The sequence below is a fragment of the Cyrtonyx montezumae genome, unplaced genomic scaffold (genome assembly GCF_038088225.1).
Source record: "Cyrtonyx montezumae isolate F1298 unplaced genomic scaffold, pur_monq_1.0 scaffold_12, whole genome shotgun sequence".
Taxonomy (NCBI): domain Eukaryota; kingdom Metazoa; phylum Chordata; class Aves; order Galliformes; family Odontophoridae; genus Cyrtonyx; species Cyrtonyx montezumae.
In genome coordinates, this window is record NW_027071848.1 from 13373637 (window position 1) to 13396204 (window position 22568).

Genomic DNA, 22568 nt, shown 5'->3' on the forward strand with positions numbered 1-22568 from the left:
GGCCGACATGCATGGATGCATAACCAGATGAGCTCCTCCAAATGTAACACCTTTTTATGGTCTTCCTGGGTATAACTCTGCCACCACACATGCTGTAAAAGCCTCCTGTCCCCAAACACAAACAAGTGCACAGCTCTGGAGGAAGGGATCAACCTGTCACAACACTGAAGAAAGTTTACCATGAACAGAGGAGACCAGAGACCTGGCAGCCAATGAACCCTGCTCTTTAAACATGAACCAAGTCATTGGGCACTGCCTTAGACAGAACAGACCTACAATGCTAAAAGCATAACAGAAAATGGCAGCTGCTCTGCTGCTGCTCCACCACAGCCTGCAGTCCACTTGCCCTTCCTCAGCCATGTAAAGTCACCTTTTCAAGTCCCTCCGCAACATATTATTACCATTCAAAAACAGCCATGAGGAAAAATTCTAGCAGTGTTTTGATAAGCAACTTAACCATTTGTCTTTGGTTATGGCAAGCAACCTCTTCCTAAACAAGGGGAGTCTCAAAGTGGAATTATTTATGACAGTAATGGTTTACCAAACTGATAAAACATTTTTAAATTGCAGTGTTTTCTGCCACTTTTGCTTCTATTTACACTTGTAGCATATTCTCCCTTTGGGGCTTCAAGAACCTGTTTTCCTAAGTGTTTACAAACCACTAACCATGCCAGTGGCACATTATCAGGAGTAAATAATAATAGCATCTCCTTCACAAACAAGGCACAATAGGGCAATCATGCCCTGGAACATCAAGGGCGGGGTATCTCTTACGAAAGAATTTCTTTATTAATGCCCTGCTCAGGGAGGGAGCGCCAACGAAACCACAGTATTCCCGACTGCTGGTGCCCTGGTATCCTGCTCTTCCCACCCATGCTGATTATGGGTACTTTGGAGTTGATTCAAAAAACTATTTCTAATTTTAAGGAGTTGAGGCTCTAATCTAAATTGTTCACCAGTAAGTTATTCTGACTCTCTGAGAGTCTGTGAATGTGCCAAAATTAATCTTTGGTTAAAGAATGAAATGTCAGAGCTCTCAAACTGTAAGCAAGACAGGATAACTTGCTTGCAGAATAACTGAAGCACCAGGAGGGGGGCTGAGTACAGCTGCACCTTTGCAACAAATGCCTTCCAAGATGAAGAGAACGGAAAAAAAGTAGGAAAATACATTTCCTATGCAGTGTTTTATTGCCATCTTCTATCGTCAGACCTGAGAGAGCAAATGGCAGTGAAGAGAATACAATGAAGAATTAGTTGCAGTGAAGGATGGATGCTGTAAATGATGTGCTGTAAGGCAACGAGACCAGCTGTATTCCTGTAAAAATAACTGCATCCAAATGATTTGTTGTAGTGCCCATCTAGAACAAAGTAAGGAGGAGATTCATCTTTCCCCCAAGAATTATATGCTGTCAATGGGTCACTAAGAGAGGAGCAGTGAGTAATGCTGAATGTTTCTCCCAATTAATTTCTTATGCTTTCATCTTTAAATGGGAGGATAAAATGAAAACAAACCTCTCCTTTGCTGCATATGCAAATTAAAAATCACATAAACCAACCTGGAAATAAGCATAACAAATTAAAGCAAAAGGATTGAGAGCTCTTCTCTACCAAAAGCTCAATTTCCTTTTCCTCTTTTTTCTCTTTTTTTTTCCTCAATTTTAATTCATTAACAATGGCTGATGACAAAAATATACTCTGGGGCTGGAAATTAATGTTTTTTCCATTCCTTCTACAAATCAAAACGACACAGCACACACACAAAACCACTTCTCACACAATACAGGCTTAGTTTTTTCTAGAAACATGATCTAGCCAGGAAGCTGCTAACTAGGGAGGTAGGTTCAATTCCCTGCCCAGTTGCTTGTTACTTTCAGCATCTCATCTGAAAATAACAATAATTCTCTTTTTCTCAGATTAATAAATTAAAGTGACAGAGAGCTACCATATGTAGTCACAATAGTGTGCATTACACAATACAGAAGAATCTCCTAAAAGTTAGCAATTAAACATCTCCTGAGCACTTCTGCCTGCTTAAATCCATCCTCTGTTAAGCCAGTGCTGCTCAAACTCCCAACTAGTCATTCTTTTCCTAATGTAAATAAACCAGCTGCCTCTCTGCCATGCCACAGTCCCCTACCTGCTGCACCTTTTAAGCAGTTGGCTCCATATCTCCTTGCTCTTCTCGTCTCAGCTGTTCTTCTCCTGGCTCTCAGTGCTATTTCAGAGTTGGAGGTACATTTCTATGCTGAGCCAGAGCACTGTTCACACAACCAGAGGGACGAGCAGCCCCATGGCTGGCTAGTAGGACACCTGCTTGGGCACTGCTTGCCTCTCCACAGGCTGCAGAGGGAGGAGCTTTTCAGAAATTAAAGGCAGCAGCTCCACCTCTGCATCCCACAGCTTCATGCCCTACTGCTATGAACTGTCCCTCAGTGGACTGCCTGCTGGTCCCTCTCCAAGCTGCCAGGCTCTGGAGTGTTATCCTGAAGGGACTGGAAGCGGTCTCCCTGGTTACCCTGCCATTGGCTGCTTGGAGAAAGGACAAAACAGAGAAGCACCTACAGGTTTGTTAAGCCTTTGGGACCTGGGGTTTCACATGCAAATATCAGATGTCAAATCTTTTTAACTTCTGCTCCCAGCAGCTGGAAAATAAAGCCTGAGAACGTGGTCTGGGTGTACCCTGAAGCCTTGAAACCGAAAGTCAAATGAGATCTGGAGTGCTTTTGTGTCATAATCTTCAAGCCTATTCCATTGTGTGTGGAAAGCTGATCCAGGGTGTCATTACCTGCAAGCATTCAGTCTATCCTTATGGAAAATGAACTGCCAGGGACCCATCTGAACATAATGGTGTCCCATGAACAAGCTGGATGCCTCCCTGTCTCCTCCTAGGCATCTGGCTGTGATGGGAGTATTTGCGAGAAGGAACCTGCTTCCACAGGCATCTACAAGATCATCAGTTTCACTAACCACATTAACTAGAACAGTCCTTTGTGACTGAGTTAGTCTTCTGTATTTAATACTGTATTTACACCATATATTCCATTCATTTTTTTTCTCCCACACTAATGCTTATTATATAAGAATTTTCCTCCAAATGAGTACTATGAATAAAACTGGATTTGATGAACAAGAATACTGTAATTGGGTGTTACCCAAGCCCCAAACTAATACTTTTTGTTTTGAATTGCACATTACGTACTTACTCTTAAGTTTCTGTGTTAATTTCAGAGTGTGTGGCAGTGTGAGTACAATCATGTGAGTTACACCAAATCTGGCTGCTGCAGTCTCTTTGAGCCTGTATCGTGAGAGAAGCTCAGCTACATCCCTTTGCAGAAGCTACTCAAAGGTATTACTGTTGAGTACGGCCACGGGAGGGCACTAGAAAGGAGAAAACAACAACAACAACAACAACAAAAAAGGCAGTCATGGGAACCCACGACCCAAAACACAGTAGGAGCACTGCTAGCTGTCAAGAACAAGAACAAATTGAGGTCCGACATGTCACAGTCTGTTTCTGAATAAAGGCAAAAGCAAAACTGAGAGGTCGTGAAAGCTTCACAAAGGGGTGTGGGGCCTGCCAAACTCCAAGGAGCAGAGAAAGGGCTGGAGGTGCTCAGAGGATGCGTCAGGGTGAACGGGAACAGAGAGCACCAAGTAGGGTCTGCAGCTTGTGCTGAGCCCACAGAAATGCCACAAAGTGCTGCAAAGGTCACAAGGGAGTGTAGTTCAGATGGAAGGGACCTTCCAAGGTCATCTAATCCAACTGCCTGACCAGGCGAACCAAATGTTAAAGCATACTGTTGAGAGCATTATTCTAATGCCTCTTGAACACTGACAGCTGTGGGGTATCAGCCACCTTTCCAGGAAGCCCATCCCAGTGTCTGACCAACCCTCACAGTACATAAATGTTTCTTAATGCCCAGTCTGGCAGTTTTGTGCTGATCCCATCTTGACATCAGCTCCCAGGAGCACAGCCCAGCACCTCCCTCTGCTTCCTCTCCTTGGGGAGTTAGAAAGGGAGCTGGAGAGGGCTGTATGAATCACAGAATCACAGAATTGGAAGGGACCTCTGGAGATCATTGAGTCCAACCTCTCTACCAAGCAGCATGTAAAGCAGCCTGCTGTATGCACCTTGTTTCAGAGTCATGGGCTGCCTTGGTAAAAAAGACCAGCAGCTCTATCAGGCTTCTGTCAGTGTAGGTAGGAAGTAAGAAAAGCATGTCTGTAAATCTGGAAACCTCAGTTACTGAGCTGAGAACTCAACACATCTGAGGAGGAACTGGAAAATGCTTCATGCCGCACAGCAATACATTTGTATTTGTGTGACAATCAACTCCTCTAACTGCCATTTGTTAGACAGGGTGTGCGGCCTGCATTCATCTTTTGAACCCAGAACTTATTCTTGCAGCAAAACCAGTTGGTAAAAAGACAAAAGTCTCCTGTTTCTGTATTTTTTTCATTTTTAATTCCAGAGTGAGTTGTATTTGGGAATGGATTTCAGTGTTTCATTGATCTTTGAAGAAATCTGCAGACAGCTATGTGCTCACTTGTCAGACACCAACCAGCATGCAGAAGGGCAGTGCAGTCACTGGAACCTGATTTGCAGTCTGTGAGGAAACTCTTCACTCCTTCTATCAGTCTGAGCCACATCAGTCTACACAGGAATATGCTATCCTGTAAGCAGAGGCGGCCACTGAGCAGACTCAAGCCCACTGGTTGTTGATAAAAAGCATGCCTGAGAGCAGAGTGGGGCACACCTCTCCTTGGTGCCTCCATGCACAAAAGTCATATTGATGGAACCACTGTTCCCACTGCACATCACCTCCCATTCACCCCACTGGATTCATGGCATAAGTCAAACCTTGAAAATTACGCTTCAGAAGCATCACAAGAGTGAGCTGAAGCAGTGCTCAGGCATTATTTAAAGTCTCCAAACTGAAAAAAATGTGTACAAAGTTAATAATCAGAATAGTAATGACTTGGAGACAAGGGGCAGGCACATGAGATCAAGAGGAGCAAATGTGATTTTATTTGGAGTCTCTGAAGCCTGCTGTGGCCATATAAGAACAGCAGGACTAGGCCCTCCAGGGCCATCACTGCTATTACTTAGATTATAGTAGCAGCACCACAAAGACTGCTTGTGATGGGACTCCCCTGGCCTGAAGAACTTACAGGCTATGTGAGACCAGGTAGACAAGTGGAGTGAGGAAGAAAGTACATTTATTAGGATCGAGAGATTAAGAGCTTGCCCAAGGACACTTACAAAGCCTTTGACAGATCCAGGACTTTAACCTACATTTCAGTAAGGCGCCTTAACCATAAACACTTCAACTGTGATTTAAAGTAGACTCCATCTCAGTACAGTATCACCAGAAATGTCTTCTTATGCCGTAAGCTGAATTTGACAGCCTCTGCATGTAGAGAGATCACTTTTTGTCAACAGTGTTCTGCTTTCTGCTGCGATAATTTTCTTCCTAGTAGCTGGTGTGGTGCTGTGTTTTGGATTTAGGATGAGAATATTCCTGCTAACACTGCAATGTTTTAGTTGTTACTGAGCGGTGATCACACTGAGTCAGCTACTCTTCTGCTTCTCCCCCTTTCGTGAGGGACTGGGGTTGTGCAAGGAGCTGGGAGGGGACAGAACCAGGACAGCAGACCCAAACTGGCCAAAGGGATACCCCATACCATATAGCATCACACTGAGCAGCGATACTGGAGGCATTGGCTGTAGTGCAGCTGCTGCTCAGGGACTGGCTGAGCATCACTGGACAGTGGGTACTGAGCAAGTGCGTGTTTTAAAACTCAGCTGAGGTTTTCTAAAATTCTTTTTCTTTTCTGCTTTCCCGGTTTTGATTTGCTCCCCATCCCGCTGCGGGGCAGGCAGCAGAAGGCTGTGAGGGGCTGAGCCACGACAGCCAGCCAGCAGCCGATGGAGGCACAGACACAGAGCCGGAGGCAGACGGAAACCCTGAACTCGAGTTCATTACTGCTTCTTGAGCCTTCGAACAGCTAAAAAGATAAGCCTATCTTTGACGCGTTCCTTGACCCTTGCTTTCACTGCCGACACAGAGAGCGCCGCTGATGGCGCGCGGCCGTTCTACCGCGGTTTCCCCCACCAGAGGGAACAGCGGCCACGCGAAAGCCAGAAGCCGCCGCCCCATAGCTGCGCCCGCCGCAACGCGCGGGACCCGCGGCCCCAACCTGCCCGCCCCGCCGCGCCGTACCTCACTCTGTCCTTCTCCGCCCGCCGCAGCTCAGAGTCCCTCTGCAGCACCTGAAAAATCGTCCTAGCTTCCTCCTCGCTTAAAAAACTGAGGTCCGGCCGCTGGGGAGCCGCGCTCATGGCTTGGCTTATCTCCCCCCGGGCGGACGGAGGGCGGCGGGCGGCGCGGAGCCCCTCGCAGCGCCACGCGACTCCCGCATGGCCGAGCCCGGCTCCACGGCTGCCCGCCCGCGCCCGCACCGCGGCCCTCTGCCGCACCGCGCCGCCGTGCCCGCCGCGCCCCTTCCAGCCCAGCCCGGCCAAGGCGGGGCGGGGAGGAGGCGGCCGCGCGGCCGGAGCTGCTGCTCGGTGCCCGCGGGCGGGAGCTTGTACCGGCTGCGTCGCGCCGCCCCGGGCACTCGCTCGGGTCGGAGCCGGTGGTTTGTGTTAACAGTGCTGGGTGTTTTCAGGAGGAAATAGCCAAGGAGTTCTTTACCTCTGTGGGTAGAATCGTAGAATCATGGAGTCGTTGAGATTGGAAGAGACCATTACGGTCGTCTGTCCAACCATCAACCCAGTCCCTCCATGCCCATTAACCACTGCCCTCAGAGCCGCATCTCCACATTCTTGAACGCCTGCAGGGTCAGTGGCTGCACCACCTCCCTGGGCAGCCTGTGCCACTGCCTCACCACCCTTTCTGAGAAGAGGTTTTTCTTAATATCCAATCTGAACGTTCCCAGGCACAACTTGAGGCCATTACCCCTTGTCCCATCACAGGTTACTGCGAGAAACTGTTCTGGCTCCTACAGCTCTGTGCTGGCGTGAACAGCACAAAGACATGAGCACCGAGCATGAGCCTGCCGTCCGTGGTGGCCTGATCGTGGTGGTGTCACCCTGGTGGGCAGCTGGACCCCTTCACAGCCACCCTCTGCCCCTCTCCCCCAGCTGCAGTTGCACAGCACTGATTCCCTCCCTCCAATCCGCTGTCCCAGAGGTGCTCCCGGAGTCCCTCACAGCTCAGCTTTGTGCAGCGGCTGCAGCTGGAGCTGCTGTGCTCTGACTTGGGGCACTGCTGGCCACAGGGACATCCCTGCAGCCCCCCTCCAAAACCTTGCCCCTTAAACCCAAAACAATAGTACTAAAATGACCGCTGTAATACATTACTCAAACAAGGGCTGTGTTCTGGATCAAACCGCAGAGGTGATCACAAGTGTAAGGAAAAGTAGGCACACTTGCTGCTATGGAAATCAGGCAGTGTGAACAGCAGGGTGAAGTGGGAGCTTCACACAATGGCATTCCCACCCTATACAGTGGGCTGACATGGGGAACACTTCCCCACTGGGAAGTCATGCTGTGGTGATGGAAATAAGGGCTTCAGAGCACAAAACAGGGATAGCACGTTCCAGAAGGCTCCTGGCATCACTCGTCAGCCCAAAGAGGACCTTTCTGATTCCTGGTGACAAAACAACAAAAATAAGGTTAGGAGAGAGTACACGGAAAAGTAATGGAAGCTGTGGAGAGTTACATTGTTTAGGAAATGCAGTTTCCCCCACAGAGAAAAGACCCAGTGGAATTCTAATATGGTATAGGATGTGCTTCTTGGTAAGGTCCAAGCCTGTTGTTTCATCACATGCATGAGCCACAGTCATCACTGGTGCATTAACAGCTTGCAGACCTCTCTCTTAGGGTAAACATCCTGCCCTCCCTGTTCTGTTGTGCTGAGCACAGAGTGACTGTTTCATTACTCACTCAGCCATCGTACCTGCCATCTTGGCCTTTCTTTTCTGCTTTCAAAGGGAAGGTAGCTACACAGAAGGAATGCCAAGCCACAGCCTTTTTCTTTTTGCCTCCGTAGTGGCTGTGTGCTCCACCAGAAGAGGCTGAGCACAGTTTCCCACAGGACTCTTCCACCAGGCAGAGGGTTGGGCAACACTCTCCCCTTCCACCTGGCACCTGCGGGGAATGGGAAGCAGCTGCTCATGGTGCCTCACAGCTTCACCCAGAGCTGAGGTGAACCATGGTAACAGTCTTTTCTATTGATCTGCAGCAATAAACTTGATTCAAACGTTGCAGTTTAAAAGCAGCAGGGTACAGCTCACAGCGCAGACTTCAGACAATTGTCAGAAGTGATGTCCCTTGCTAGGGTGGGCATTCTCCATGGTCACAATACAGTTCCTCATCAATGCTCAACACTGCCTTAAAAGTGATGTTTTATGTTATTGTTTATATTGTGGTTTTTTTTCTTCATAAATATATACATAAAGAGTACATAGGAAGTACATGGATGTTCTTAAGGGTTTACTTAGAAGGTAATCATTATAGTCCTCACAAAGAAAGTGTAAAATTGCCCATGAATTTGCCTGTTTTAGAACTGTATATATCCTGCATGTAAGTGAAGAATGAAATCCATATTAATAAGTTTTTGAAACTATTTTTCTTCTTTTCTAATAATCTAATCAACTGTGTTTTTTTATCACCAAGATGTGTTAAAACACACATAGTATTTTAAACACAGAGAGGAACAGGGCCAAGCTGTTGTTGACTTAGTCTACCCTAGACCTCAGCAAAGCCTTTGACATTGTTTCTCACAGTATTCTGCAGTCAGCTGGCAGCCCGTGGCTTGGACAGGTAAGGGTAAGGAGCTGGCTGGATGGGAAGGCTCAGAGAGTGGTGGTGAGTGGAGTTAAATCCAGGCAACCGGACATGAGTGGTGTTCCACAGGGGCTGGTACGAGGGCCTGTCCTCTTCAGTATCTTTATTGATGACCTGTACGAGAGCATGGAGTGCACTCTCAGTAAGTTTTCAGATGGCACTAAGTTGGGAGGAAGTGTTGATCTGCCTGTGGATAGGAAGGCCCTGCAGAGGGATCTGGACAGGCTGGATCACTGGGCTGAGGCCAACAGGATGAAGTTCAACAAGACTAAGCGTAGGGTCATGTGCTTTGTCCAGAGCAACCCCAGGCAACACTACAGGCTTGGGGAAGAGCGGCTGGAAGTGTGTGTAGAAGAAACGACACTGGTGGTGTTGGTTGATGCTTGGCTGAACATAAGCCAGCAGTGTGCCCAGGTGACCAAGAAGGCCAATGGCATCCTGGCCTGCATCAGAAACAGTGTTGCCAGCAGGAGCAGGGAAGTGATCGTCCCTCTGTACTGGTAAGACCATACCTTGAGTACTGTGTTTTGGGCCTCTCAGTACAAGACACTGAGGCCCTGCAGTGTGTTCAGAGAAGAGCTATGGAGCTGTGAAGGGTCTGGAGCAGAAGACATAGGGAGTGGCTGAGGGAAGTGGGATTGTTCAGTCTGGAGGAGGCTCAGGGGTGACCTTATCACTCTACAACTGCCTGAGGGGAGGTTGTGATGAGGTGGGAGTTGGCCTCTCCTTCCATGCAACTGGTGATAGGGTGAGAGGCAACGGCCTCAAGTTGCACCAGGGGAGATTCAGGTTGAACATTAGGAAAACCTTCTCCAAAAGTGTGATCAGGTACTGGAACGGGCTGTCCAAGAAGGTTGGAGGAGTTACCATCCCTGGAGGTGTTCAAGAAACGTTTAGATGTACTGAGGGACATGGTTTAGTTGGAAATATTGGTGAAAAGTGGAAGACTGGACTGTATGATCCTGGAGGTATTTTTCTTGGTGAGTCTGTGATTTTATGATTCTATGTTCATTTCATATATAAGCAAGTGATGGGATTATTTAGAAGAACACTGAGCAGGCACACTAGGGCTTCTAGAAAGATGCTGCCACACAGTGTGGTGGTTAGCAATCTGGAACTGAGGGTCAAAGTAGTATAGGAGAAGCTGCAGATATCAGACATGTCTATCAGTAATGCTAATTGCTAGTGCCACTAAAGGGGACTCTGATACACATACTTTAATTATAGGCCAAATTCTTCAAGAACTACATTTTACAAATACTGTTGCACTAATGGGTGATGTTAACTCCACTTACTCTCAGTGGAGGATTTCAAAGTGTAGGACTCCAGAGAGACAGAAGGGCTGTTTCTATATGCTGATCTGTAGTTGAGAATACAGGGGAATGTGCAGCAGGGCTGATTGCATCTCATTGCAATTGGCCTTGAGCCTTGGAAGAACTGTAAGGTCTTGTCTAATCCTGTTGAACTAATAACCGTGTAAATTGTCATGCAGATTAGTGAGGGCTTGTTTAATTAACTCCTTGCATTAAGTAGCATATATATATATTAAGTCTCATAGCAATACAGAGACTAAATATGAAGCGTCTGTCATTTAAAATGTATTAAATCTGCTTATTGTGTTTGAATTAATTATTTCCAGCACTGACCTAGGTCCAAAAAAGTTTGATAAAAATACTCTAAAAACCAAAACAGTACCTCTCTGTTTAATAAGCTCATCATTTATACCTCAGTTTACTGCAATAGTGGTAATTGAGGTTTCTATATTAAGTTAACAATGAGAGTTCCCAATGAGTTTCACAAGACAAAGTGGATTGGTTACACTGCATGGTTTCTACATGTGGGTATTTCCACTGAAGAGTGTACTGCAGGATCTACAACTGGGCCCTCAGCTCCCACTTCAAAAGCGCTTAGCACTTTCATTTAGGCATTTTAGCTGTGAAGTGCTATGCTTTGAAGATTGCCTGGATGTCAACATCCAAATGCTGCTCGTGCTATTATAGCTGTTTGTGCACTACCAGCCTCCTGTGAGGCTGGGCAGAGCAGGCTGAGGAGCGTAGGCCATTTGTTCACCCTGAAACAGCCACAGGCAGTAGGCCTGCTCCTAAGGGAAAGCCAATCTTCAAGGTGCACCGCACTCACAAATCACCTCTTGCAGCTTGCGTGGCTGAAGTCTGCTCCTTTTCACAATTTCCTCAAGCACTTCCTCTCTCAGATTTTCTCATTCATCTTCTTTTCTTTTCCTCCCAGTACATTGAACACGGGCCTCTTCTTCCCACTTCTTAGACTCTGGCCTACTCTTCTCTTTTCTTCATCATTCAAGTACTCCTGGCTTCTGTTGCCTCTCATCCTAATGCCTTCCTGCCTCATATGTTGTCTATATGAGTTTATGAGATCCTCATTTTTTCTTTCAGTACAGTTATTCCTGTTGAAATAGAATTGATGATCCCTTATGATGGCAAAAAGGGCAACACAGAATCATAGAATCATTGGAGTTGGAAAAGACATTTAAAGGCCATCTAGTCTAACTCACCCTTTCTATTTGCTTTTTTCTCATGCCTGGATATCTGTCTTTCTTCCTTCCTCCTTACTTCTAGGTTTCAATTAATGACTTGTTCCACAGTGATACCCTTTGGGACTGCACTTTTCTCTGGGTTGGAGGCAAGAGAAGATTGTGAATGGGATCCTTCTGTTTCATCACAGGGTACATATGTGTATGGTGTCCTGACTGAAAGAATCATAGGTTGGCTAGTGCTGTAGATAGCATCTGCTCTCATGGCAGAAACTATGTAACCTTCTCTTCCTCCTTAAATATGTACATAAACATAATCACCAGAGGCCAGTACCTTGGACATGGCAAAATTATACATTTAATATATAAAGGATATATGCTAGTGCATTTAACCTATTAAGACAGACTTGAGTAAAGGTAAAAGAAATGACTGAACAACACAGAAGAGTTGTTAGAAACAAGAAGGCAACCTTCAAAATGCTGAAGTCATATTCCAGTGAAGAAACTAGAAAAAGTCATAATCCTTGGCTGGTAACATACGAAGATAAAACTAAACACACCAAAAAAAGAGTGGAGAAGAGCAACTCTAAACCAGTACTAAATCCTCAAACACATCACAGAGCTCATCAGAGAACTGTAGGGCTTGATCAATCATCAAGATATAAAAGGAGCACTACGAAGAGCAGAATATCTTTTCAGAGAAGAAATAGGTGTTCGGTGTGGAAGAAACTAGGAAAACCCACATGCCAGAATCCTTTTCCAGAAGAGGATCAGACCAAAACTGCAGTGACCAAAACTGAAGTGTCTTCTTCACAGTGCAGGTGACGGAGCACTGGCACAGGCTGCCCAGAGAGGTTTAACTTTTACAAATACTTGTATGTGTGGAAAACCAAGCTTAACATTTTAAGCTAGCTTTCACATGTAAGCAATGGACTATAAGCTGACTGTTGCTGTTTAGAAGAAAAGTTTTTATGCCTTGCACAATAGAAAGGTAAACCAAATATTAGAATTTATTAGGGAAGAAAGATAAATACATACTTCACCTACAGCTTGTATGTGAATATGGAATTCCATGTGGCATATAGATTATGTACTCATATGCAAAATAAATATATTTACATACTTTGAATATTTATAGTGAATATATACTCTGTATATATAATGACTATATCATATATATGATATATGTATGAGATATATGTGTATGAATATGGAACTCTATTGAATATGGAACTAGAAGATAGAATTCTTTATTTCTATATGGAATAGAAAGGGCTGAAAGGGATTTGTTCTGGGATTTCTTCAAATAGAGAGGCCATCAAATGGAGCTAATAGGAGCTGGTTTCAATCCAAACAAAAGAAGACGAACTCGTGCCACTCCTTGCCAAAGGATGTTATAGATTGTTTAAACGACTTTAAGGGGAGATGACCAAATAATTGAAAAGAGTGATTCATTCAAAACTATTACATAAAGAAAACACTCAGAAAAAAATGCCTGAGCTGGGAATAGTCACATTTTGAAAGAGCTTCATATATCCTTTTTCTTGTTCTTTAGGCATTTACTTATGGCTTCTGGTGTCAACAGGATACTAAGCTAGATGGAGTGGTGGTGTGACCAGTATGAGCCTCTGCATGTTTCAGTGGACATAGCTAGAAAGCACATATGTGAAACCTGAAGAGGTGGGCTTATGACAGGGTACCATCATCTCTGGATGGGACTAGCTGTGGAGCCTTTCTGGTATTCTTTGCTAACAATAATGCCTTGGTAGTAGAGATTTGTTCTTGGGATCTCACCTGCCACACAGCTAGATTAATTCCTGTGGTAAGGAATGTGTATTTTGTATGGCTACAGAGGGTTCCCTATCTTAGAAACCTTAGAAGTTCCTGAGGTTTTATTTTATTCCTTCTGTTCAGATGTTCTGCGAATGTGGTCTTCACCAGCTGCCACAGATCTTCACTAACAACCTGAATGATGAGGTTGAATGCATCTTCACTACAGCAACAGGTTATGATAAATTGAGAGAAGAAAATGGTGCATGTGGGCAAAGAAGCTATTCAGAGGAACAGGCAATCATCTCCATAGTCAACAGATTAGAGAAATAGCCTGACAAACATCTTTGGACGTGCATGAAAAATCCTATGCAACAGTACATGTTAGGAACTGGCAGTCTAGAAAATCTTTCAGGAAAGGACAAAGGGATCATGATGAATAAGCTGAATGTGAGCTAGCAGTGAGCCCTTGTGATAACCAAAGCTAACTGTATGTTGGGTTGCATTACTAATAGCATTAGCCAGCATGCTGAGGGAATTGGTTATTCCCTCTCTATGACACTCAAGGGGCTACACCTGGAATATTGCATCCAGTTTTTGATTTTCAAATAGAAGAAACACTGAGAAACTGGAGGAGTGCAGTGAAGGAGCACAGATCTGATCAGGAGGTTGCAGCATGATACAAACAGAGTTTGAGATTAATCAGTTTTGAGTTTCAACCTCGTGAGCTCCCAAAATCAAATCTAGATTAATCTACGGTTCCGTGAGTCTAAGTTGTTTGTAGCACATATGTCACACTTCAGTCTGCAAAACAGTTTTGCAGTTTGTCGGATCATGAGAGAGATTAACTCTCAGCAACTTTGATTTGTTTCTTTAGAATCTCAGAATATCCTATGCATGGTGAAGAAGAAAGGTTATGAATCAAAATCATCAGTTTAATTTTAATTAATTAAGGACATTAAAATAAGCAAAATGTCATTAAAATCTCACCATCTAAAATAAAGTTGCATAAACTGAAAAACTTAGTGATATCTTTAATTAAATTGCTTGAGCTGAAAGCACATCATACTTTGTCTAAACCCTGAAGCAAGTACAGTTATTAATACTGCAGAGAAGACTCCGGTTTTATTCACATGCTCTGTTTTGGAGGACAAGATACATCAGCTGTATTACAGAGAAATCAGAACACCTCAGAGAATATACCAGGGAAAATTAATATACATTGTGGAGTGAAAGTGCCTTCTGTTCCAGCTAAGAAGCAGATTGTCTGTGATGTTCTGTGACTTTCATTAGCGCATATTAGTGCTTTTATTGCAGGGGGATTACTAAGAGAAAGCAAAATTCTTTGTGTGAGATAATGCTGTTGGAATTTAGATATAACTCAACTGGCTTTCCATAAATATCCTGAACAGTGAAAGCTGGAGGACTAGCCCATTTACATCCTTCTTTTAAATATCAGTGGATATTGATATTAGCCAACTACAAATACAGTATGTCAGAGAAACATAAATTGTATTATTCTTTAAGATGACATTTTTTTGTTCTTGCTTTGTTTACAGCAAGTAAGTTCTACCTGGAAGATCAGGTAAAAAACACATTTGGGCTTCAGTTCAACTCGAGCTAGGTAGTTCTCACCTACATTCATTGACAAGAAGTCTAAATGACTTCAGCTGCTGAGGAAAGTATTCATTTTATGAAATGTGAACATGTGTAATGCAGACAGCTCTCTAAATGATTTTGCATAGTTACTTTTATTTTCAGTGAAGAAACCAAACTCTTGTGTACACAGTTTATCTCATTCCAAAGTAGATGTCTAAAATAGGTCAGATGAATCATGCCTTAAAAGAGACTGTTTCTCTGCACTAAATATAAAAGGAGTCTGGCACGGCTGGCTCAGAATTGTATACTACAAATGTCTAAAGTTAGATGAGAGGAATCCCATCCCACCTGTTTGTACACATAATAAAAGAATACCAGTATGGTGTAAAAATGAAAAATGAATGAGCTGTCCCCAGGCGTTGAAACAAGTTATTTTAATCTTGAGCAATTCAGCTCTTAATTTAGGGTTAGATTCAGCTCTCATTGAAGTCAATAGCTCTATGTTTTGAGAGAAATTTAATGAGGCTTGTCACTTAGTTTTGTTTAGTCTCTCATCAAGGATACTTAACTAAATTCATTTAGAAATGGATACTCAATGCTTAATGAGAAAGGATATTTTATAAATGTGGATTATACTTTGAATAGGACTTCTTGTAACTTAGTTTTTTTTCTTCCATGTCTTAAATTAAATGTATGAGCAGTACTGATATATCCTTAGTTAGTAATTCTAATTAAAATAACATCAAAGAACAAGTTTATTTTCTTCTTCCATGGGATGACGTTCCCTTTAATTAATATGTGTAATATATTTAAAAGTTCAGCAGAGTTAAGCAACAGCTCTGGAACTTGCTTTGCTCTATCAGTTTTGCAGAGGTCTTCAGTGATGAACACCAGATGCTAACAGGTACACAGTACAGAGGACACTGAGTTGGAAAGTCTGATCAAAACATTAGAGACCTAGTAGAGGTGATGAAAATGAATGGCCGTCTGAATGAAAAGCTCAGGTGTAATCCAGTCCTGATCTCAGTGTGAGGAACTGAAGGAATGGGTCATAGCTGTGACCATGACATATAACACAGAGCCTTTGCTAGCACTAAATGAAGCCATGTGATTCATGCTATCTTTTCTCCTTGCTGAATTAATCCTAGGTCTGGCTTCATGGTTAACTGATTTGCTTGGGGAACTAGTACAGAGTCCTTGAAAAACAGAAGAAAGGTAATTCTTTCAAGCAGCAGAAAACAGCCACCATCTGTTTGATGCATCTTAGTGCAAAAGAGGTCAACGTGGAAGGCTCCTTTTATACATATTAAGAATGAAAGTAGCAACTCTGCATATTAATAACAGAATTAAATTAAAAGAACTGGGTTAGTACAGGAGTGGCTGAAGGCAAGGGACTCTCAGGGCACCTGGCAGTAAAAGAAGAGGACTTAACTAGATGGAGAAATACAAGCAGCTTAGAAAGAAACTGCCAACCCTGTTCCTGTGGAATGAGATTTTCGCTGCACCAGCAGTTCTCCTGTAGTTCGGTTTGGTTTGCTGTCCCATTGCTAGCTTTCATCCACCCAGCATCTTGGCTGCTTGAGATTGCAGGAGCAAATCCAGCCACTTGTGGATAGTCTGTGTAAGAATGTGAGTGAGAACTGTGTGCTCTGCGGAGCTGTTTAATGACAACTACTGAAGATAATAACCTGTAATGCAGCTAGGGGTACTTCAGCACCTTTGGTGCTCCCCTCTCCAGCAAATCTGTGCTGGAATTTTTCTAATTGTGTCAACCTGCATATAAGAAAATTTAGTACAGACTTATAGAAACTCTGGGTCCTGAAGGGATGTAGAATTAAGAAGTCTTTCCTGTTCCAATTGAATTAGTTGCATTTGTCCCTTTCCTGTTATCATTTTGTTAATTAAGCTTGCAGACTTTTTATTTCATACTGAAAGAAACATCGAGTTTGTGTGTATTAAAAGTGAAAGTGGTATGTAATCCATTGCTTAGCTTATAGGGAATAATTAAAGAACAGAAATGGTAGCAGTAATCCACAGGGAAGATATGAGAGGCTGCATGTGTATTAATTCATACAACTGCAGCGTTTTCTGGTAACTTTTGGTACAGTTATATGCTGAATACATATGATCTTGTTTTCTTGAAACTGCAGCCATAAATTCTGTGTTATACTGATGTATTTCATCAGAAGAAAGAAAAAATTACACAAGTTTTATCATGCTGTGAGAGTAGGTTGAGTTTCAACTTCTTCTTAATTACCAGCACAATAATGCTAGTAAAAGCACTTTGATGGCACAAGAGCTTTCAAAATAACTTCTTCAGTTTTAGCTTCTTGTTTTATATACAAGCTCATGTGAATTATATGTAAGTCTCTTTCTCAAAAACAAATGAAAAATACAGAACCAAGAAGGCAAAGCCTTAGTAATACCTGGACTTTAAAGGCAACAAGATTTACCTGAGATTAGCATGCTCACGAAACAAACACGTTCATCTCCTTGGCTGGATTTGATGGTGGATCATTGCCACACAATCAGAATGACAACAGTCATTAACAAATTAGTAAAATTGCACAATACTGATTTTGCATCATATTTAGTGTGGTTATTTTGTCTAATATAATTTGCAAGGACTTGTCTACCCTGCAGGTCCTTTGATACCAGTCCTATGCATCATAGGTATTCTTATGTACTAGTGCTGGAGTACCTGACAGTCTGTTTTTGAGATGAGTTGCTGCTCAGGAAATGGAAAATGACATTGGTAGGACTGACAATCCTATCTGGTAGGATGGCTGCCTAAGAGTCTTTGCACTTAGAGAAGAATTACCTGGGTAATACATTTTTATTGAGCTTTGGCAGCTTCTGGCAGCACTGGTATGGCTCCCAGTGAGGTAAATAATTAATCCGGAGGGGGTATGAGGCTGCCTTAACTTCTCCTCCATATAGGAGTGAACTCTAATGATGGTAGATACTTGCTGTTTGATCTTAAAAAAACCAACACATTGTCAGCAGTTGGACATGATGTCCTGGGAATGGGAAAGAGAAGAAAAATATGGAAAGAAAAAGTCATGTATTTCTATGGAATATAGAGCAGCAAGGCTTTTCCCCCTTGCCTTTATTTCCTTGGCACTGTGAGACCCAGCCAAGGCATGCTCAAAGAGAAGGCAGAAATAACTCTGTTCCTTTGCAACTAATTCTTGTCACAGATGATCGTTGAAATTTCAGAGTAACAAAAATGCCTTTTAATTCAAATATCTCTTCATTTAAGGTCTGGAGCAGAGCCAGCTCTTCCTCCATGCCCAGATGGTGATTGTTGTACCTATTTTCAGTCATACCTGGTAACAAGGAATGGACTTAATTAAAGACAGTGAAACACTGTCTGCCAAGCTCAAGGCATTCAGAGTGAGTTGACTTCAGGCAATAGCTGAATGCCCACCTGGCCTTTTGCTGACACCCAACAGGAAGAATGAGGGAGACTTGGCAGGGCAAGAGTTGAAAACTCATGGACTGAGATAAGGGCAGATTAACAAAGCTGTCAAAGCTGTGCAAGGAAAGCAAAATAATATGGCTTCTTGTGCGTCCTCAGCCTACATGCTGGGAGGACAGAGCGGCTCTGGGTGTCCCTGCTTGAACCAGGGTTGGACCAGATGGACCCAGAGGTTCCCTCCAACCTCAGCCATTCTGTAACACTGTGAATTCCATCACAGCCAAGTGCTGATCATAGAATCATAGAATGTTTTGGATTAAAAGAGATCCTACAGATCTTCCAGTTCCAACCTCCTGCCATGGGCAGGCTGCCACTCACCAGCTGAGCCTGCCCAGGGTCCCATCCAACCTGGCCTTGAGTGGTTACAGGGATGAGGTATCTGCAGCTTCTCTGGGCAGCTGTGCCAGTGCCTCTCTGCACTAAGAATTTCTCCCTAACATTTAACATAAATCTCCTCTCTGCTAGTGTAAAAACACATAAAAACTTGGTCTCCCTTCTGTTTATAAGCTCCTTTTAAGTACTAGAAGGCTGCAATGAGGTCTCCCCAGAACCTTCTCCTCCCCAGGCTGCACAAGCCTGTCTCCATAGGAGAGGTGATCCAGCCATCCAATCATCCTTGTGGCCCTTCTCTGGACCCACTCCAACAGCTCCAAATTCCTCCTGTACAGAGGGCCCCAGTACTCCTGGGCACAGTACTCCAGTTGGGGCCTCCTGAGGGCAGAGCAGAAGGGGACAATTCCCTCCTCCCTGCTGCTCCTCTCTTACATCATATCATAGAACGGCCTGGGTTGAAAAGGACCACAACGATCATCTAGTTTAATCCCCCTGCTATGTGCAAGGTCACCAGCCTCTTGATGCAGCCCAGGATGATGTTGGCTCATGTTCTCCTGCTGCTGAGCAAAAGTCATCCAAGAGATGGGAAATGTTTGTGCTGGAGAAGTTTCCTGGAGAGGAGCCTATTGTCTCCGGGGAAGTGTCTGAGGATGCTAAATCTCTACATCAAACTACAGATCAATTAAAAATACATAACATAGATGTCTGATTGACGCTTATCCAGGAGACAAGCATACTGTTACAGCCAATGTTCTCACATTTTCTCAAGTGGAATACCCTGTAATTGTTACTCATACATTTGTGTTGCCTGCTGCTCCGATGCAAGCCACCAGGCACTGTGACCCCAGCAGTGGAACCAGCCCTGGCTGCGTGCATGGAGGAGGCTGGCAGGGAAGCACCAGGCCTGGGATGCGGTGAGAAGCCCGGCCCATGCACGGCTCCCCAGGTGCAGCAGAGGCAAAGGGGTTGGACCTGGGTCAGGAGTGGTTCCACAAAAGGGTGAGGCCCTGGCACAGCCCCAGAAGTGAGGTAGGCACCAAGACACGAGGCCTGGGGTGGAGTAGGAGAGCAGTTTCTGCACTGGCAGAAGGCCCAGCTCCTGGCTCTGGGCCCAGCAAATGATAAAAGGAAAACAGAAAAGGACCTGCCAAATGACCTTACATGGGAAACCTGATTTTTGCTGTGGTGTGGGCTATGCCTTGCTGGTACACTAGGTGATAGAGGTGAAACCAAGAGGTGAGGGTAAACAGCACAAACTTGGAGGAAGACAAATGCTCAGTTGAGAGATGGAATGAAAGATTAGCCCAAGTCTGACTGAGGTGAGAGCCTGAAGAGAGAGGAAAAAAAAGGCCAGCCTGGAACCTGCAGCACCCAGGCCTGACAATTTCCATCAGTGATGAACACAAGGGAGGTGAAGGGGATGGTGAGACATCTGTGGACTCTAGCAGATCACTTGCATGGAGAGGAAATACCTAATCTGGAAAAGTCTGCTAGGGTGTGGATGCCGCAGCAACACATTTGGAAGAACTTGCAACTGGCAAGAATATTTTTGACTCTGTCATCGTTTTGTGTCATTGGGGTAAAGTTTGCTGACCGAGTTGTAGGAGGCATCAGCTCCACCTAAGCAGATGGTCAAACCATCTGCTGGACAGGGGGAAATGTTGATTTGGTTACATGAGAATCAGACTCTGCATGAAAGTAACTGGGGGGGTTACAAAGAGCATTGAGAGCACTAGTAGTGTGGCCTGAAAGGGACACACTCAAGAAGGAGTATTCTTTAGTCACTGGTTTATAGCCTTCTTCAAATCTTCTATTAGATTTTAAGCTCACATGATTTATTACATGTATTTCTCTATTATCACTCTGATAGAATTATGTAACTCTCATTTAACAGAAAAGAAAGGACATCAGATTTGAGTCCATTCTTCTATTCCTCTACAAACGACAAAACTTGTCACAAGTAATCCTACATGAGCCATAAATTCTGAACTCAGACATATCTGAAATTAGAGCTCAGCTTCTGGCTGTATTAAGTTACCTTTCCACTGCCATGCATTGTTAACTGCAGCAAGGAGCCGGACTTTGGACAGATGATGTGCAGAATCAGGATATGCAAAGAGGTAATGGCTATTTTTCTTCCAGTGAAAAGGATCTCAAAACAAATAGTCCTGCACATCATCTAGCTGCCTGGCTTAAGGGTAAACACAGCTTATATGTACTGGAGTATTTGCAAACTGGCTAAATAACTTCAATAAACGGTGATCCACTTAATCCAGTTAGCTTAATCCTAACAATTTGTTAGTACCTTCATGAAATAAGATCTTGCTCCAGTGCAAAGTGACTATAAACCAGAGACACTGTTAATGAAAATGCTATCACATTATGTTCATTTGGTCATAACATAAACAGTTGCTCAAAGTACAAAGCAGTGCAGCCATTGAAGATTTTCTTCTGTCTATTCTTCAGTACCCAAAATATTATTGTTATTTTCCACCCACTCCACCTAAGTTGTCTCCCTGATAAAAAGATATATCCTGTATTTCAGGCACAGCAGCGATGGCTTTGCTGTGGTGCTAGTTTTCTAGATGATTCGAGTCTCTGCAGTCAGTGACCCTTAAGTCAGATTGCTGCTGGTTATTTTTTCCAGTACTGGCTGTCTTTGTCTTCTCTCTTGGTGGGAAGAGTTTGTTCCTCTGTCACTATTACACCTAGAAGCTTTTGCAGATTAGTGACATCAATTCATTCCACTAAATGTGGTATCAGTGCTGTATCAATTGATATGTCGACTGCTAAATGATTGTGGCATCAATCATTTAGGCACTTGTGAATAATGTTATTTCAACTGCTGTAGAGCAGTAGATATGTAGATATGGCCATTTGCATCTCCTAGCCCATAGAGACACAATGTACATTACAAACAGACTTATCAACAAGGCAATAAAGTACAGTGGTATCTTAGAAATTACACTGTATTTCTCTAATTGGAAGCTCTTGGAAGACCTAAATTAAAAGAAAATACGAAGTACATACATATTTTTAATATTACTTAAAAACAAAGCAATATGTGCCACTGATGTTGGAAGATCTTTTTTTTCTCAGAGGAGCAGAAGTGTTGCTATGAATCCCTGCTTCTCTGTGCTCCTCTGCAGCACTGTGCAGAGCTGTTGGAGGATCAGTGAAATGCACAGACTTTAGCATTGCTCCGTTGTGTTGGAAGCAGGGTTTGTGGCAGGTGCTACGTGGAACCATTTGCCTGAATTCCTCAGAAAAACACCTTGCATAGCAGAGAGATGCTTTGACAATACATAATTTGGCAATTCCTTGTAAAGATACAATTAACTGTGTTTATCACAGCATTCCTGTAAGCTTCTTTTTTGTTGTTTGAAAAAGTATGGTGTTTTCTTTTTTCAACATATTGTTTTCCACCACATTGTTTTGAAATTGGAATTGATGATCATCAATTGACCTCTGTGAACCAGTTTATCCCCAAAGCCTTTATCTGACATAGGACAGACTTCCATCCATGGTGGTCAACAACTGGCACCAAATCTGTTCACCTGCACAAGGATTTGGGGGGCCTAAATATGCAGTTATCTGTTCCAACCTGTAGCAGCTGCTTTGCATGCCTTGTGACATTGCGTGCCTTGTGATGTTGAAGACTGTGAGCAACTTATAAGAGATTCATCTGTGACACTAATCTGCCCTCCTGGTTGCATTTGATGCCCATTGAACCCCTCCCTGGAGCCACGGTAATTGAATTCATCACAAAAACGCATCCACAAACAGGAAGTTTCCTGTTAATAGCACTGTAAGGAATGGGGTGGAGTGATTTGAACTAGTATGTAAAATAGCTGCTATCAAGAGAGAGGATCAAGCAGGCAGTGATGAGCAGGTGGCTTTGGTTGCTGGCACTTTTGAAAAGTGACTGAAGAGAAGAAGCAAAACACACACACAGCATTGTTGTAACTTAAAGCCATTGGTCTGGATTCCCCAGTACACCATATTCGCTGTCTGTCTAAAAC

General features: G+C 43.7%; 1 protein-coding gene across 3 annotated transcripts in view; it reads right to left on the reverse strand.

Moving 5' to 3' along the window:
• The window catches only part of EXPH5 (exophilin 5), a 32024-nt gene extending 25582 nt beyond the window's left edge, over positions 1-6442 (reverse strand). For 2 of the 3 annotated variants that reach the window (XM_065730064.1, XM_065730060.1), the window contains exon 1: positions 6225-6442. In XM_065730064.1, the coding sequence (XP_065586136.1) occupies positions 6225-6343 (119 nt within the window). In that variant the 5' untranslated portion in view covers positions 6344-6442. Of the gene's footprint in view, positions 1-2137; positions 2258-6224 lie in introns of those variants that run through there. The other variant, XM_065730061.1, reaches the window with a different exon arrangement.
• Positions 6443-22568: the final 16126 nt, after the last annotated feature.